The sequence below is a fragment of the Balaenoptera physalus genome (genome assembly GCF_965194825.1).
Source record: "Balaenoptera physalus genome assembly, chromosome: 4".
Classification (NCBI taxonomy): Eukaryota; Metazoa; Chordata; class Mammalia; order Artiodactyla; family Balaenopteridae; genus Balaenoptera; species Balaenoptera physalus.
In genome coordinates, this window is record NC_138891.1 from 61934209 (window position 1) to 61953632 (window position 19424).

The 19424-nt window shown below is 34.2% G+C and overlaps 1 protein-coding gene across 9 annotated transcripts in view; it reads left to right on the forward strand.

Moving 5' to 3' along the window:
* Nucleotides 1–19424, forward strand: part of ATP11B (ATPase phospholipid transporting 11B (putative)) — a 127854-nt gene that overhangs the window by 23738 nt on the left and 84692 nt on the right. For 5 of the 9 annotated variants that reach the window (XM_082461376.1, XM_082461375.1, XM_082461374.1 and 2 more), the window contains exons 2-7: nucleotides 997–1113; nucleotides 7038–7127; nucleotides 8783–8863; nucleotides 13863–13970; nucleotides 14158–14286; nucleotides 14913–15016. In XM_082461376.1, coding sequence (XP_082317502.1) covers nucleotides 997–1113; nucleotides 7038–7127; nucleotides 8783–8863; nucleotides 13863–13970; nucleotides 14158–14286; nucleotides 14913–15016 — 629 coding nt within the window. The remainder of the gene's footprint in view (nucleotides 1–996; nucleotides 1114–7037; nucleotides 7128–8782; nucleotides 8864–13862; nucleotides 13971–14157; nucleotides 14287–14912; nucleotides 15017–19424) is intronic. The other 4 variants (XM_082461378.1, XM_082461377.1, XM_082461380.1 and 1 more) reach the window with 4 other exon arrangements.

Below are 19424 nucleotides of genomic sequence, written 5' to 3' on the forward strand. Positions count from 1 at the left end.
TAGCATAAACAAACAAAATAAAACTTCATTTTTTTAATGGAGTATACAAATACATTTAATTTGCACAGTTCTGTACTAGCTGTTTCTAAGATCACAAAATAAATTGTTTAAAACCATGAATAACAGGAGTTGAAACCCATATATAGCACTTCTAATAATCTGATGTGCTAAATAAAATATCCCTCTAGGTAATATGGGAATTTCCACTATTTGTGTGTGTCTGTGCTTAGTGGAAATTTTACAGGGATGCCGATATCTATCAAAGGAGTCTTAAAGATTCACTTGCCACTCTGGAAAAGAGTACAATGCTGTAGGAATAAAGTATCAGTATTCTTGTCGCCAGGGCAAACTTTTCCACTAGAGATCATTCCGAAATGTACCTTAATTGAGGGTCTTCTAAATTTGAGGCCAGAATTATAGCATATATCCATATTGCAGGGAGTAGATTGATAATGTAACTAGCGCAAAGAAATGCTTGTATGGAATGAATCTGCGCTATCCAATACATTTTAAGTCCTCTGGGAACAAAGCCCTTTGAAACCGAGTTGATCTGGGTGTAAAATAAAATGTTAAGCCTTTGCGCTTAGATATGGTAGGTGCTGACTGGGCCTTAGCTACACAGGACTTCCGTATCACTGGCTAGGAGTCTATCCTAAGAGAAAAGCAAGGAACCCCAGGAATGAAAGGGAAGGAAAGAAGCCTTGTCTTCAAGTGCTTCTGTAGGTCTCCTTGTGGTAGCATTTCTGACAGAGTATGGATTATTTTTCATTACCAGAGGTTATTACCTAGTTAGTTTATATCTGAAGAAAATGTACCTGTTTACTTTGAAAGAAAAAAATATATGGCTTAACTCTTCTGATAATTAAATAGATTGAGCCTATATGCAGTTCAAGGCCAGTAATAATATGTGTAATATGATCAGTTAAATAGAACGAGCAGTAAAGAATCATAACAGCTAATCTTGTTGACCATTATTTTTCTTTTGCTTGGCCTTAGGGTTTTGACCCACCACATCAAAGTGACACAAGAACTATTTACATAGCCAACAGGTTTCCTCAGTATGGCCTTTACACACCTCAGAAATTTATAGATAACCGGATCATTTCATCTAAGGTAAGAAGTAACACTTTTATTACTAAAACTGTGGGTTATGTACTATTTTGTTTTAAAAGGTGATTTGTTTGTATTTATATCCTTAAAAATTCAAGGAAATGGTGGTTGGTAGATTTATCTTAACCAAAATTGTGAACTGTAAAATAAGTTTCTGGTTGCTAATATCAGGTAGCCAATATGCCAAAAATTACCCTTAGTTGCAATTAAAGTAAGGAACTAATATTTATACCATGTGCCAGATACTGTATTAGGTACTTCTCATGTTATTTAATTCTTAAAACAACTTTAAGATAGCTTTAACACAGTGTTGTTATACTGATTTTATATCAGTTTTTTCAACTGAAGTGCAGGGAAATAATTTACCCAGGGATGAGATCGGAGTTTGAACTCAGTTCTGTGTGACTTTAAAGCCTGACTTCCTCCAGTTTTATCATTCTTCTATAAACATTTTATAGTACCAAGGAACCACTTCACTTTTACATATTTTTCCTTGTTTCATTTTTTCCTATGGCATTTTTAAGATGTCTTAGCATTATTCTATAATCTTCAATTTCAAAATAGACTATCTGATAGACTCTTCTCTCATGATGGAAATGTTTTCCATGCTGTCTAATATGATAGCCATTAGCCACATAGGGCTGTTTAGGCCTTGAAATGTGGTAATGTAACTGAGGAACTTAATTTTTAATTTAATTTTAATTTTTTTTAATTGTCAATAGCCACATGTGACTAGTGGCTACCTTATTGGACAGTGCAATTATATAGGATGCGAGTCAGAAACTGAGGGTAAAGTTCTCTCTGAGCATAGCTATTGCTTAATAGACCACCTTAAGAAGCATCTTTGTATTGCTCCTTCCTCTCTTCCAGGGCAACTAATATTTTCTCTCTAATCCTGATCTCATTTTTCTTAAAGATGTTGTTTTAGGGCAATGGTTCCTTTTCCCTGTTCCTTTTTTCCAGCCTTTGCATTATTTACATATGCAACACACCCATTACTGACATCTCATTTTGGACAGTGGTTCTAAAGTAGAGGGCAGGAAGGGGAAATATCAGAATCTAGGGTTATAGAGGAGCTTTAGATTAATGATACAGTTCTTAGTAAGTGATGCAAGAAATAAAAGTCCTTCTTGAAAAAAAATTTTAAAACACTGGGTATAATTTATATACAATAAAATTCACTAATTTTAAGTGTATAATTTGATAAGTTTTGACAAATGTGTAACATGTGACCACTGTCATCAAGATACAGAATATATTTGTCACTCCAAAAAGTTAGTAGCCAGTCCCACTCCTCCTCACCTTTAGCACTAGCAGCTGATCTGCTTTCTTTAACTATAGTTTTGTGTTTTCCAGAATGTCATATAAATACAGTCATACAGTAGGAGTCTTTTGTGTCTGACTTCTTTTCACTTAACACAGTACTCTTGAGATTCATCCTTGTTGTTGCAAGTATCAGTATCATTAGTTCATTTCCTTTTTAGTGCATAGTTTAGCTATCAGCCTAGGTTTGGATAGTTTATGTCCTGAATTTGGGTCATTTTCCTTGCTTGGTTTCGCGATCAGTATTTTCCCATCAATTTGCAACCACTTTTCTAGCCCTGAACTCTGAATCTCTGTGATATTTTGTTGATAAGGAGGTAGTTTTCCCCCACTGTTTGGCTGCTATAGCTGTGAGAGTTGGATATTATCTTTAGGCTAAGAAGCCATAGTTTATCATTCATACTCCTTCCATTTGTAATTTTTTTGAAATTAAACTCTCTTCCAGTTTCTGTCTATATTTTGGACATGTTCCAGGATTTTAAATAGTTTGTTTTAATCTAGTTTTCATAATTCTTATCTGCTAGGAGTTCACAGTCTGCAAATACTGGAAGCTGAGTGTCCTGGAGAACTTCTGAGATTAACTATCTTTATATGACTTTTTATATGCAGCAGTATGAGGTTTAATGTTTTTGACCACAGTTTCAAAAATGTAGATATTTAAATAAACATTGCCCTTTTTTCACACACATGGAGACTGTCTTTCTCATTACTCCCTTATTACTTCCTTATTATTCCACTACCACTTTTTTAAACTTCCAAACCAGATTACCTGCTATTCCATGAATTCATGTTGAACTTCCCTACCACTGTGCCTTTGCTATGATTTTGTATTGATAACTGCAGTTTTTTAAATGTAGATTATATGTTTTTGCAGAGAATGTATATTTCATGTTTTTGACCACAATTTCAAGAATGTAGATATTTATATAGACAGTGTCTTTTTTTTTTCCTGACCATAAATGAAGCTGGCTTCTCATTGTTCCCTTTTTACTGGCTTTCTACTCCCCTATTTTTCCCCTAAACTCCTTTCAGACTGTATATCTTCTATCCCACAAAGCCACGATCAACTTCCCTCCTCGCTGCCTTTGTTCATTCTGTCTTTCCTTCCTGAAATGTTCTCCCTCTGTTTGCCCCCTATTTTCAGTCTGCTGAGTGTTCCTCTCTTAAAGCCCATGTCAAATGTGACCTCCTTCATTAAATTTTTCTTTCTCATTGACTTCTTGAATTGCCTTCCCATTGAATTCTTTGTCTATTCCTTCTTTTACTTTATCTTTGAATATAGCTATTGATACATTGTTCTTAATCGTCTCTATTTAAATTAAACTTCTTCTCTTTGTTCCTCTTACAGTATGTCTTACACATTGTAGATGCATGATATGTCTTTAATTTAATTTGCTATAGTAACTTCCTTATCTTAAATTTAAATTTCCTTGCAATATCCCCTGAGAAAACCATAATTCAAAAAGAGTCATGTACCACAGTGTTCATTGCAGCTCTGTTTACACTAGCCAGGACATGGAAGCAACCTAAATGTCCACTGACAGATGAATGGATAAAGAAGATGTGGCACATATATACAGTGGAATATTACTCAGCCATAAAAAGAAACGAAATTGAGTTATTTGTAGTGAGGTGGATGGACCTAGAGTCTGTCATACAGAGTGAAGTAAGTCAGAAAGAGAAAAACGAATACCGTATGCTAACACATATATATGGAATCAAAAAAAAAAAAAGTAAAAAACATGGTTCTGAAGAACCTAGGGGCAGGACAGGAATAAAGATGCAGACGTAGAGAATGGACTTGTGGACACGGGGAGGGGGAAGGGTAAGCTGGGATGAAGTGAGAGGGTGGCATGGACATATATACACTACCAAATGTAAAATAGATGGCTAATGGGAAGCAGCCGCATAGCACATGGAGATCAGCTCGATGCTTTGTGTCGACCTAGAGGGGTGGGATAGGGAGGGTGGGAGGGAGACACAAGAGGGAGGGGATATTGGGATACATGTATATGTATAGCTGATTCACTTTGTTACACAGCAGAAACTAACACACCATTGTAAAGCAATTATACTCCAGTAAAGATGTTAAAAAAAAAATTTCCTTGCAGAAGGTTTAAGTTTATGACCATGTTTTCGTTTTCTTACTAACGTCAGACCTTAGGAGGAAAAAAGTCAATGATAAAGTTGTATACATAGCTATAGAGAAGGTATACTTCTAGTTCATTTTTCTTGACTGTTATTGCATAATAATTAAAAGAATTTTAAAGCATAATGAATTATTTTTCTTAGAAGTTTTTTCATGTGTCTTAATATTATTCTACTAGAGTGCCTCCTCTGTGTGTGACAGGACAAACGCAGAATTTAGACTCATTCAATCTATTAATGTTTGTCTTTCAGAAAACCCAAAAACAATAATTCCTAACATTTGTAAGCTAGCTTTCTTAAGAAATTTTTATTTATTCTCACTTTTTCCATTGTATTATTGAGCTAGCCAAAGAAAGCATCCTGAAACCAATTTACTTTATTACCAACTTATATAGTTGCTCTTTTCAAGATTCTGAAAGGTAAAATATATTGTCACTATTATATAGATTGATGTAAAACATAGAACATCGTCAAGTTAATTCCTATAAAGTTTTATACATTTGATCTGGTGCTGAGGAAGTTGCATGGAAATACTATGACCCCTGTAGGGACAACTGCCTTTTTACCCCAGTGAAGATCAACTGGCGGTGGTTTGACCCAGAATTACCACCTCATATGCACACATTGAGCACTGACTTCTTCTGGTTCCAGGAAGTCTCTACCTCTCTTCTCTCTAGAGCCTTGAACATAGTTCCCAATCCCAGATTCTAGAGCCACTGGTGCTACCACTACCACAGGTAAATATGTTGCAGGTATCCCAGATTAGAACTGAAAATATAATTTCACCTAAGAAAGGAAGGTGTTAGGCATTGTACTATTCTCTATATACCCTTGGGTCAAATAGGCTTTTGTGGGCTCTTCTGGGACCCTAACTGTATTTATAAAATTGTTCATATGTGAAAGGATGTTTGAGGTCTCAAAAAACTGATTAAGGGAATTCCCTGGTGGTCCAGTGGTCAGGATTCCTCTCTTACTGCTGAGGACGCGGGTTCAATCCTAGTCAGGGAACTAAAATCCTGCAAGCCGCACAGCGCAGCAAAAAAAAAAGAAAAGGAAAAAACTGATTAAGAAGTAAATTTCTGACATACCAAAATTCAGAAATTAGAACCGTCTTCCATTGCACCAGAGAAAATCTTGAATTGGTCAGTGGTTGAATTGACCAATGGTTATTGGTCAGTAGTTGAATTGACCAGTGGTTATTGGTCAATAGTTGAATTGACCAGTGGTTATTGCCTGACATCAGGAGAGTTACCTGGAAAAAAAATTCTTTTTCCAACCATATTTATTTATTTATCTATTCTGCTAAAGTTTTGATCTCTAACTGTGTGCTCTAGTGTAACTGCGATAGAGCAGTAAATAAAACAATGTCTCTAGGGATCTTACATTCTACTGAGAGAATGGACATAGGGTAAAGTAACAGTGCTGTGAAGTGTTTCCCTGTTTCATGCATAAAGTTGTGTTGTGAATAGTGAGTGGCACAAGTAAAATTTGTACGATATTACCCTGCCCCCATAATATAGCATTATAGGCTTATAAACTGATTAATAATGTAACAACAGACACACAGCAGTTAATATGAGCCAGGGTCTGTTGTAAGTGCTTCATAAATATATTAGCTCATTTAATTTTTATAACAACCCTATACAGTATGATTGTTATTATTGTCCTCATTTTATAGAGGCACAAAGTGAGGTACAAAGTGATTAGGTCCAAGGTCACTAAATGACCTTGGATTAGGATTTAGGCCACAGCAGTTTAACCCTTTACCATCTATGTTCGTAACCATTATACTCTACTGTCTTTAAAAATTGACATTGTGACAGATTTTCATATCCTTTATGAGATTTTCTTGATGGTTATACCAGTGATCACTTATCTAAAGTAATTTTTAATCTTTTTCACATTCTAGGTTATTTTTCCATATCCCACGCTTAACGGAATAACTGAATAATTATACCATTTCCTCTGTTTCTGAATAAATAAAATATAAAATAAATACATAAATATAATATAATATAAATTTAATAAAATTTAAAATAAATTGAATCCACTGTTAGCATTTCTATCAACTCTTACTTCATCTTCAGCATTAGGTTCAGTCTTGTGTAACCAAAATCCAAAATCAATTATTAAAATATTATTTTAGATCTGCCATCTCTAACTTCTAAAAAACCAAGAATTTAATAGCAAAATTGATGGGTTCCAGTTTATCTCATTTTTAAAAATTATACTAAAATTGCCAATGAATAGTAAGAGACAGAAAAAATTAGAATAAAAGCCCTGAAACTCTAAAAACCAGATAGTTTTTGTAGCATTGAGAGTTACATGAATTTGTCTAAGGGCTTAGTAAATCTGATACTACTTTTCTTGTTATTATATGTATATAGTATATATTATTTTAAAATATTAACTTATTGATCTTTTTTTTTCTTTTTTTTTTTCTTTTTTTTTTTTAGTATACTGTGTGGAATTTTGTTCCAAAAAATTTATTTGAACAATTCAGAAGAGTGGCAAACTTTTATTTTCTTATTATATTTTTGGTTCAGGTAAGCTTTATCACTTCATAAATTGTTAAGTTTATAGACATGGGTTCTAAAAATATATCTTCAGGGAAATGTTATATTTCATTCTAAATCATTTGACTGTGGGACCATTGTTTTTTTTTTGCAGGGCTTCCCCATTGTATTCACTGAATACAATGATTTAAACCGCATCAAGATGTCTGAAAAACAGCCAATGAATTTTAAGATTAATTGTATTTCGTTTTATCACTGATTGCTATGGTGCTGATAATCATAATCAAAGCCAAGAAAATAGCATCATCCTTTCAGATGTTCTGCCTCGGACATAAATATTTTGGCTTTTAATATACAGCACATGTTTTTGGCACATTTCTGCCTAAGGAACCATCTTTGTACAAAGTAAATCTTTCTTTGGCTTTTCTTTTTTTTAATTTAAATTTTACTTTTATTTAAAAATTTTTTTAATTATAATTTTTAAGAATTATATTCTTAAAATGAATATTGATTTTTTTCCAGGAGACTATTTTTTAAGCTAAATCTATGTTCATTATAAGCTGTTTGACAGTTTCTTGATTTTCACATTGTGCTTTTTTTCCTAATGTCAAAATATCAAGAGATAAGCTTATGAAACTTGAGTATAAGTCAAGATTTAAACTAAGTGATTGTCATTTTCTTTTAAAGAGGTTATTCTTTTCTGATAATACCTTGGCAGTCTCCTCCAGTGTGGCATTGAATTTTTGTATAAACTCTGAACTTTTCTCTCCATAGAACCTGGGCTTTCAAAAGAAAAAAAACTTGTGAAGTAGTCACTGTAAAGCTTGAGGAAACTTTTTTTTTTAATTGCTTTGCTTCATGAACAGAAAAGGAACTTCTGATTTTTTTTCATCAATAGAACTTCAGCTTGGTTTAGTTGGAAAAATGAGAAATTTATACTTACTATGTCCCTGTAACATGCATTTGTGAAATTACTAGCTAAGATCAGGAATTCAGCTTGTGTGTGGAGTAGAACAAATTTAATTGGCCTACCCAGAGTAAAGGAATATTAATAAATCGTTAGACCCATGTTCTAAATAACCAAATATAATTACTGCAAATATTTCTTCTCCAGCAGTTTATTGAAATCTCAGTTGTATGATTTAGATAATTGCAGCAGCATTTTCCAAGTTGTACCCTTCTGGCTCCGCTAGGTGTAACAATATCGCTTGTAGAAAGAAACCCTTTCCCTAGTCCCATTTCTTGTTCTCTCTCCCTAAGTGGTGAGTTTATTCTGGATCCCAGGGTAAAAACTGACAGACTTTACAGCATTTCTCAGGATGGGCAAAGAAATGTGAAATGAGATTCTGAGCAGCTATAGCTCCCCTCCAAGGCAAATACCGAGGAAGACCTTAAGTACTCTGTTACGAAAGCAGAGACTGAGTCCACTCTAGCAGTATTTGTGGGTATGCAATACATTTAGATATTCTTAACCCCATATAAAAGCCATCAAAGTGAACTTGTGAAACTGTGAACTAAACTACACTCACTGCGTAGTCTCTCTCTCATATTATTTTTTCATCTGGACCATGATACATGTCTTGTATAATGTTTTCAGATTTCCCAATAATTATGAGATTCTAGATGTTACTAGTGTGATGTGTACAATATAAAATGTACTCTGCCTTCTCTGTTTTTTAATGCAGCTTATGATTGATACACCTACCAGTCCAATTACCAGTGGACTTCCGTTATTCTTTGTGATAACAGTAACTGCCATAAAGCAGGTATGAAATACCTTGTATTGTTTTTTTTCTCCCAAGTCATTCAGAAGTTGCTTAATATTTCCACTCCAAAGTAAGATTTATTGTTGTGAAAATAATTTTCATAAGAAGAAATTTATTTGATTCTGCCTATGGTAAAATTAAACTTAGTTAAGCCATCGTTATCAGATACCTGGTGACTGATGGGATGATTACAATTGTTAAAATATGTCGTTCCTTTGATACACCTAGGAAGCATCCAAAAACAAGCATTTTATATGTACAAACCAATTCATATATGAAACAGATTAATTATTATAATCATCTTTGTAGAGTTTGGTCGTATTTAAAGGAAATACAGTTCAAAGGGGATATGTTTATAAGGAGTGGAACATGTACTTCTGGCATGAACATTTCTGAATAAAAATTATATAGTGCTTTCCTACTTTTTACAACTTCCTCTGGTGAGGTCGATTTTTATGTAAAGTAGTACTCTAGGGGAAATAGCTTCAACCAGATCTTGAATTGATATTAAAATGTAGGTATAGAAAAACAGTATTATTGGATAAACATGACAAGTAAGAAGTTTAAAAATTCCTAGAAATGTCATGTTTACATACTACCACTTCTCAAAATATCTTTGAGAAGATGTTGGACCAGAGGCTCAATTATACAGAACTGAACCCTTCCTCCTGAAAGGGAGTTAATTTGAATTTTCTTGTGTCAGTATGATAAATATTCATTATATAAGATTTAGGGATAAGGTATAAATTAACATGGAAACAAAATTGGAAAACATTTTATAATTCTGAGATGTAGTATATTTATTACTTACATGATAAGGGTAAGGGGAGTCTGTAGATTAACAGTTACATTATTTATCTAGTGTGTCAGAATATCATGCTACTGTTCTAAGTTTGATTTCCCTATATTCGGTGTTCTGTTGGAGATGAGAATTCCTCTTAGTCAGTAAGCATCCACATCCCTTAATGCAATTACATATTTACTTGGCTTTGTAGATGTCATTTATTTCATCAAAGTAACACACATTTGTCCCTTGGACCTCTTTTCTATATATAGTTTCCTTTTTGGTGATTTCTTCCAATCTAGTGGCTTAAGGTACCATTTATATGTTGATGGGTCTCAAATTTACATGTATCCTGAAACTATGCTCTGAACTCCAGACACACATATACAACTTTTTGTGCTTGGAAATACAACTGTTTCCACTTGGATATCTTAGGCTTTTCCTGACCTCTGTGTCACTCTCTCCTTTGCTGCTCTGGTCTTTTTGCTTCATATCATTTTTGCCTGCCTATGGTTCTATTGAATAAATGCTTATTCATTAGTTTGTCTGTCGTCTTCATTTGAATGTTTCGTTCAATGAGGGCAGAGACTTTGTTTTATATTACTAGTTTATTACCAGTGACCAGAACAAGGTTGTGCACATATTTGGCCTTCAGTAAATATTTGTTTGATAGGTGAATAAATGAATGAATGAATCTCTTGAATATTTTTAAGGCAATGTTAAATGTTGTAATACTTCTTGCCCTGGTTTATACTTTAATATGAATGAAGTTGTTAGATTTTTTTTTTTTAACTTCTTCCAACTATATTTGCATATTGTCTTCTCTTTAGTTGTGTAATGCAAGATATAGTGCTCTGGTAAATATCATAATCTTTGTCCTGTATGAGCTTAAAACGTATGAAGTAGAGAAGGCAAGACCAAATACAAAAATAATTATAGTTTAATAAGATCATAGAAAGAGCCAGTGAGCTGTAGGTATTCAGAGAAAGGATGGAACACTTCATCTGGATAATCAAGGAAGGCTTCATGGAAGAAATATTATTAGAGATGAGACTTGGAATATGGATAAAATGATAGTTGGTAAAGAAGGTGAGATAGAAACAAACAACTTGAGCAAAGGCTTAAATGGAAGAAAAGGCAAGACCTATTTTAGGGAATGACATATCTGACTAATGTTTGACCCTGTGTAGGAATGTACTAAAAGATAACATACTGGAAATGGATGTTGGTACTAAATTAAAGAGGCTGGAAGACTCTTTGAGAGTTATCAGGAGGGGTTTGAACAGGATAGTGAATTAAAACAGTGTTTTGGAAAGCTTAATCTGGCAGTGACATATCTGGCAGTGACATGTAGGATGAATTATAGTTTGTAAACTTGTGTTTAAAAAGATTTTAACTGTATGCCTCCCCAACTGTTTAGAGTTGTTGCTGATATATATTTGGATTTGGGGAGACAAATGTATCTACACAAAAGAATAATAGTAAGCAAGATATGAAAGGTAATTAGGAATGTAAAAAGCAGAACAACAAGAGTCTGAAGAATCAAGGGAAGCAACATTTTCCAGGGTAGGAAACATCAAGAAACGGTCTCTAGAGTTTTCAGTTGAAAAATCAGAAATTATGTTAGCACTTGAAATCCCTGCACTATAAAATCGCTGTATAACTGCTAAAAACAAAACAAAACAAATTTTTAAAAAATCAAAATAAAAAAACCCTAAGTAAATCTGCTTATGACTGCTCTTGTGAAAAAGCAGTCTGTTTTGTATCATAGATTGTATGTAATGATACTCTTTCATTTGTACTTGTAAGCCAAAGATTTCTAATACATTTTTGTTTTAGTTTAAATTTGTCAATGGAAGTAAATGGAATGATAACTTCAGAAAAAGATAATTTTAAAATTATTGCTTTATTGATGTCATCTGACTATAAAAGTATGCTTTTTGTGACAGTTTCAGGAAAAGTATTTTGACTCTCAGTTAAATTTCTCTAAAATTGACATACCACATCTTAAATTGAGCCAACATAATTTGTGTCTTAAAAATGCTTTCCCAAAAGGATTCTCCCTGAAAAACATAGACCTTCAGAGCAATCTTTAGTATTTATTTTATATTTTATAATGTTATAATATTTTTAGGTAATAGATGCACATATTTTTAAAAAATGGAAACAGTATAAAATAACATATAGGGACTTCCCTGGTGGTCCAGCAGTTAAGACTGTGTGCACCCAATGCAGGGGACCTGGGTTCAGTCCCTGTTCAGGGGACTAGATCCCACATGCCACAGCTAAAGGTCCTGCATGCTGCAACGAAGATCCCACATGCCGCAACTAAGACCCAGCACAGCCAAATAATTTTTTTTTTTACATCTTTATTGGAGTATAATTGCTTTACGATGGTGTGTTAGTTTCTGCTTTATAACAAAGTGAATCAGCTATACATATACATATATCCCCATATCTCCTCCCCCTTGCGTCTCCCTCCCTCCCACCCTCCCTATCCCACCCCTCTACTCTAGGTGGTCACAAAGCACCTAGCTGATCTCCCTGTGCTATGTGGCTGCTTCCCACTAGCTATCTATTTTACTTTTGGTAGTATACATATGTCCATGCCACTCTCGCACTTCGTCCCAGCTTACCCTTCCCCCTCCCCATGTCCTCAAGTCCATTCTCTACGTCTGTGTCTTTATTCCTGTCCTGCCCCTAGGTTCATCAAAACCATTTTTTTTTACATTCCATATATATGTTAGCATACGGTATTTATTTTTCTCTTTCTGACTTCACTCTGTATGACAGACTCTAAGTCCATCCACCTCACTACCAATAACTCAATTTCATTTTTTATGGTTGAATAATATTCCATTGTATATATCTGCCACATCTTCTTTATCCATTCATCTGTCGATGGACACTTAGGTTGCTTCCATGTCCTGGCTATTGTAAACCAAATAAATATTTAAATAAATAAATAAATAAATAAAATAACATATAGTAAAAGTCTCTTATGTTCCTATCCCTTAGTCTCCTAGTTCTCCTCCCCTGAGGGAGCCATTATTTGTACATTAGTCCAGGTATCTATACGAAGTGTTCACATTAGTAAGCATATATTTTTCACAAATGATAGCATAGACTACAACACATTCTGTACCTTACTTTATCACTTAATGTTATCTCTTAGATATCATTCCATTATCTATACTTGTGCTATACCTCTGAGTTCTTGAATTTTCTCTAAAATAGCATAAGTCATTTCCAGTGGATAAGGCTCCACGCTCCCAATGCAGGGGCCCTGGGTTTGATCCCTGGTCAGGGAACTAGATCCCACATGCATGCCGCAGCTAAGGAGCTAGTGAGCCACAACTAAGGAGCCCGCAAGCCACAACTAAGGAGCCCTCCTGCCGCAACTAAGACTCAGTGCAAGCAAATAAAAAATAAATAAATAAATCTTTTTTAAATTGCCACTCTTTAACATTTAATCAAAGATTCTTTGTGAAATGCTTATGTTTCCCTTTTTTTAATATAAATTTATTTATTTTTATTTATTTTTGGCTGCGTTGGGTCTTTGTTGCTGTGCACGGGCTTTCTCTAGTTGCGGCGAGCGGGGGCTACTCTTCGTTGCAGTGCGTGGGCTTCTCATTGCGATGACTTCTCTGGTTGCAGAGCACAGGCTCTAGGTGCACAGGCTTCAGTAGTTGTGGCGCATGGGCTCAGTAGTTGTGGCTTATGGGCTCTAGAGCGCAGGCTCAGTAGTTGTGGCACACGGGCTTAGTTGCTCCGCGGCATGTGGGATCTTCCCGGACCAGGGCTCAAACCTGTGTTCCCTGCATTAGCAGGCAGATTCTTAACCACTGCACCACCAGGGAAGTCCCTAAATTTCAGAACTTTTTGAAGACACAGGGATAGAAGAAATCTGGTAGTGAGAAAGTGAACGGTGAAAAAAAAGGCCCATTAAGGTAACATAGAAGGAGCCTCCCATAAGGAAGCTGAGGAGGAGTAACTAGAGAGATAGTATGAAAACCAGGAACATGTATGTGATGAAAACCAGGAGAAGAGAGTGTTTCTAGTAGTGATGAATGTCAAATACCTGAGTCAGAATAGCCTAACATAATTCTAATGAATGAAATGTTTGGGGGAAGTTTTTATGTTTCTTTTTCTCATTTGATAAAAAGTATCTTCTAATACTAAGAGGGGCATTTTTTATTCTTTTGATATTTACAGGGATATGAAGATTGGTTAAGACATAACTCAGATAATGAAGTTAATGGAGCTCCTGTTTATGTTGTTCGAAGTGGTGGCCTTGTAAAAACTAGATCAAAAAACATTCGGGTATGCACTTAGTAAATAATAGAAATCAATTATATTTTGAAATCACAAATTCTCTGATTATGTTTTAGTTAAAAGTCTGCTTTCCTAAATTAAAATATTATGATAGACCACTTGTTTAGAACTCAATAAAATTAAGTCCTTGCCTTTTAAAATCTGTATATCCACTTTTCCCCAAAATTCTTCATAGGTGGGTGATATTGTTCGAGTAGCCAAAGATGAAATTTTCCCTGCAGATTTGGTGCTTCTGTCCTCAGATCGACTTGATGGTTCTTGTCACGTTACAACTGCTAGCTTGGATGGAGAAACTAACCTGAAGGTTTGCACATGCTTATGTTTGAGTGTAGCTCTTTGTGAACAAAATGTCTTTGGATTATAGTAATATTTTCCTTTGGTTAAGGTAATAAAGTTTGACCTGATAAAGGAGAAATGTTTTCAATTACTGAAACTTTTCAAAAGTTAAGTTTTTTTTAAAGAAATAATGTTATTATACATTTACTTCAAGGATAGCCTCACATAATTTAGTCAAGTTTAAGAAAAGTGAAAAGTGTTTTTAGGAAAAAAATAATCTTGTAATACATTGGTGCTTTTTTAGATAGGGGACACATTTACATTTTTCTCAATTTTCAAAGTATTAATACAATCAAGGATTTTATTTGATTCACTTTTTCCCCCTATTAAATTTTTTATAATAAACTTAGAGCAGTAATGACTGTTAACACAGACTTAATTTCCTGGTATGCAAATGTCCTCTGTAGACAGGTAATCACAGTAGCTCCTTTTACTACTTGTTATTTTACATTCTTCTTTCTCTTCTGCCATCTAGCTAAGTGATCTCAGCTACAGAATGCTGTGATTTCATATGTAAAAGAGGTTTGAAATAAATGTTATCTAAAGTCCCATGTAGATCTCAAAACTGGGTGATTTAATTTTTCTTTTTTTCAGACCCATGTGGCAGTTCCAGAAACAGCAGTATTACAAACAGTTGCCAATTTGGACACTCTTATAGCTGTGATAGAATGTCAGCAACCAGAAGCAGACTTGTACAGGTATGGTGTGATAATCACCATACTCATTTTAAGTTCTGTTTACCGATTTCGTTTTTACAATGATAAACGTGCACTGAGTTAGTTAGCTAATTGACATTATTGGGGGGAGCAAGGTGGGAGATCTGTTAAAGGGGAAAAAAGCTAAAAGCAGAATTTGCCAGAATTCTAAGCCAGAGTATTAATTCAAAAGCCATGCTTTTATTCACATGTTCTTTCCTATTACCTTCTACTTTGGTATGAATTGGCTTTATAACAATAGCAGTAAACTTTATAGTAGTAGTTACAACAGAAATAAGATTATTTCCTTAGAAGAAAATAATCTAACGGTGTGCGTGTGTGCGTGTGTGTGTATATATGTGCTCCATGAAGGCAAGGGCCATGTCTTTGTGTTCAGTAGGAACTAACTCCTTTTAACATTACAATTTACTAAATATTAATACAGTATAAGTCATCTTTCAGTGAGTGCTATGCTAATTATTGTGGTCTATGGAATGGAAACAACTTTTTATTATTAAAGGCTTCCATGAGAAACTACTCATTTTTACTCAATAACTGGTGATAGAATATAAATTATAACCACATTGTAAAAATTACCCTCAGCTTCTTGTCATATTCTCCATCTCCATTTGTTGGTTGAAATGTTTTAAAATCTTATCACTAGTCATTGGATTTTTCAGATCTCTTACATATCTTTATTCTGGATCCATATATTTATAATGGAGTTTTCTCTGTGATATTATAAAGATCTTGCATTTTCATCAAAGTCAAATATGGATACAATACGGTGTTTTCCAATTAACTGTAAAAATTTGGAGTTTTATGCTTTAAGAGCATTTAAATTATAAGATAGATTTAACTGTGAAGAATTTAGTACTTTAAGAGTTCTCTATTGCTGTTATTTCCAAGTCTCAGACAAGGGTGAATTATTAAAAGATTAGTATTAAAAACTAGAAAATGATGCAGCATTAAGAAAGCATAAGATTAATATGAGATCAAATGTAACTAATGCTTTGGTGGGTGGTTTTACATTATTTGGAAAATGGGGAGAAAGTTTAAAAAAAATTTTTTTTAAATAAGAAATAATTCACTGTTAAATATAAGGTGTTCCTCTTTATTTTCTCTTTTCTTCTTCCTTACTAAAAGTATATATTTTTTTAAATACAAATGTAATGTAATTACTACGGAAGACTTTTGTAATAGAAAAATAACTCATAATTATACCACTACTTTAAAATTTTTATTGCTGTTTTTATTCATTCATTTAACAAATTATTGTTGAGCACCTTTGTGCTCATTATGATAAGTGATAAATAAGATTAATAAGCACAGTTTCCATCCTTGAGGAACTCACAGCTGTAAAGATATTTTATGTATCTCTAACTGTATTTTTTCAGTTTACTATACTATATGCTATTTATAAGGGAAATATTGAAAGCATTTTTAATGTCCAAGTAGGTGGAATGCTTAAATGGCTTTATGGTATAGATGTAAGATGAATTAGGTAGGTAATAAAAATGATGCTTTCAAAGAATTTAATGACATAGGAACATACTGAAATACAATATTGAATAAAATGTTATAGAGCTGTAGTCTCATATGATCCCAATTATATAAAAAGAAATGTGTATGTATGTGTATTTGATAGGTAGTTAAGTAGTTAGATAGAAAAAATAAATAGGTATAGAGAGAAAGAAAAACCTAGAGGAATTACATGTCAGAATGTTAGTACTTATTTCTTGGTGGTAGGATTTCAGCTGCTTTTTAATCACCTTTTTTATTCTCCATATTTTCTAATATTTCTTGAAAGAATATGGATTGCCTTTGGGTTTTTTAAAAGTATTTTCCATCTTACTGCACAGTATTCTTAATGATCTTTTTTAATGGCTGCTTAATAGTCTAAGTAAATGTACTAGAACCTAACGGTTCCCCAGTCTTTCCATACTTAACTCTTCCATTGTTTTGCTATTAGAAATATTGCATGACACCTTATTACATATAAGTTCATGAACTCAGAATCCAGTAGTTAGATAGTTCATCATTCCCTCCTCTTTGGTACAACTTGTTCACTTGGCTTCCAGGACATTTCCCTCTCTTGATTTTCCTCTTACTTCAGTAGTCCCTCCTTCTCAATCTCTTTGGCTGATTTCTCCTCTTCTCTCTGACTTCTTGATGTTAGAGTGCCCCAGGACTATCCTCAGTCCTCTTCCCTCCTCTACCTATACCTTTCACTATCTGAACTCACTCTTTGTGATCTCATCCCGGCTGATGGCTTTCAAGACCATCTATATGCTGATGACTCCAAATTTATATCTCAATCCCAGATTTCTTTCCTAGTCTTCAGATTCTTATATCCAACTTCCTGTTCCACAATTCCACTTGGATATTTAGTAAAAATCTCAAATGAATCATTTTGAAAACTGAATTCCTGATCTTTCCTCCAGAAGTTTTTATGCTAACGGCCTTTCCCATTTCAGCTGATGACAGTCCATCTTTTCAGTTGTTCAGGCCAGAAACCTTGGAGTCAGCCATGACTCTTTCATCCCCTCTCCGCTCACCTCTTGTCACCTCCTCTCCCACATCTCATCCCAATCCATCAGAATATCTTACAGGTTTACCTTCAAAATACATCCAGAACCTGACCATCTTTCACCCCCTTCTCTGCTACTAAATTGATCCAAACCAGCATTATCTCCTGCTTGGATTACTGCTATCAAAGGCTTCCTTACTGGTTTTTCTGCTTTTACTCTTCTTTCCCTTGCAGTCAGTCTGTTCTCACAAAAGCAGCCAGAGTCATCCTTTTTAAATGTAAGTCAGAGCATGGCCTTCCTCTGCCCAAACCTTACAATGGCTTTTCTGTGTCACTCATATCTTTATAATGATCTTACTGATTGCCTCCATCCCCAACTGATCTCTGATCTAATTTTTGACCCTTCTCCCTCTTGCCTCACCCTCCAGCTACACTGGCCTCCTTATTTTCCCTTGAACATGCCATATCCACTTTTACCTTTTCACTAGCTGTTCTTTATCTAACTCCTTTACCACCTTCTAGTCTTTGCTTAAATCACCTCTTCAGTGAGACCTACTTTGACTATTTAATACTGTGACTTAATCCTTCTTACCCTCTCCTGCTTTTTTTTAATAGCACATAATACCTTCTAGTATACTATGTAATGTACTTATTTATTATGTTTGTTGCTTATTATCTCCTTCTCCAACTAAATTGTAAACTCAAGGACAGACATCTTTGTGTGTTTTGTTCACTGAGGTATCCCAAGCACCTAGAACAGATCTGGCATATAGGAGGCCTTACTACATGTTTGTTGACAGTTAAAAAGCATAACTATCTTTATGGACTTAATTTTATGCACTTAAGTTCTTCCTTTTATTGAATTCTGTGATATATGCAACTAAGATTAGTGTGTGTTAAATTCACTTAACTATGGAATTGAAATACCTAGAACAGAATAGACACTCAATAAATATCTGTTGAATGAGTAAATGAATGATAGAGTTCCACAGTATTACTTAATCAAAGGATTTGAGAACATTTTTATTGCCCATTTATTCATCATATATTGAGTGCCTCCAATAACTGAGGCATAGTGCTAGATACTGGGAATGCAGCAGTAAAGAAACAGTTATAGCTCCTGACTCCTAGAGTTTATAGTCTAATACTACATTATTCCCTAAGAACAGACAGAGCTGCAAAAGTGGAATTATTAGATTAAAACCCTAATCGAATTTGGCCTTTATTAAACCTACTGACACGTTACTTTCCAAAAACATTGGATTAATTTTTATTGCTATGAGCTAAGTATAAGTTTATGAGGCTTATTATTGTTTCAAAATGTTACTAGTATTAAGTTTTGTTTTTTGTGTTTTTTTAAATTTATTTATTTATTTATTTTTGGCTGTGCTGGGGCTTCGTTGCTGTGCGCGGGCTCTTCTGCTGTGCGCGGGTGTCCCCTGCATTGGCAGGCAGATTCTTAACCACTGCGCCACCAGGGAAGTCCCTAGTATTAAGTATTATAGTTTTTAAATTTTTGCTAATTTTGTAGATAATAGTTTTATAGTTTTAAAACTAGTTTTAATTTATTGTTTTACTAGAAAGGCTGAACAGGGAGTTCCCCGGCAGTCCAGTGGTTAGGACTCGGCGCTTTCACTCCCAGGGCCTGCGTTCAATCGCTGGTTGGGGAACTAAGATCCTGCAAGCCATGCAGCACGGCCAAGAAAAAAAAGGAAGGAAAGAAAAAAAAGAAAGGCCGAACATTTTTCTGTGTTTATTAATTTTTCTCCTTTGAACATTGTCAGTTCCTTCCCAATTACCTATTAGTTAACAGTGGTTACATTATTTCCCTTTTTCTTTTTTTTTAAATAAATTTATTTATTTACTTATTTTTGGCTGCAT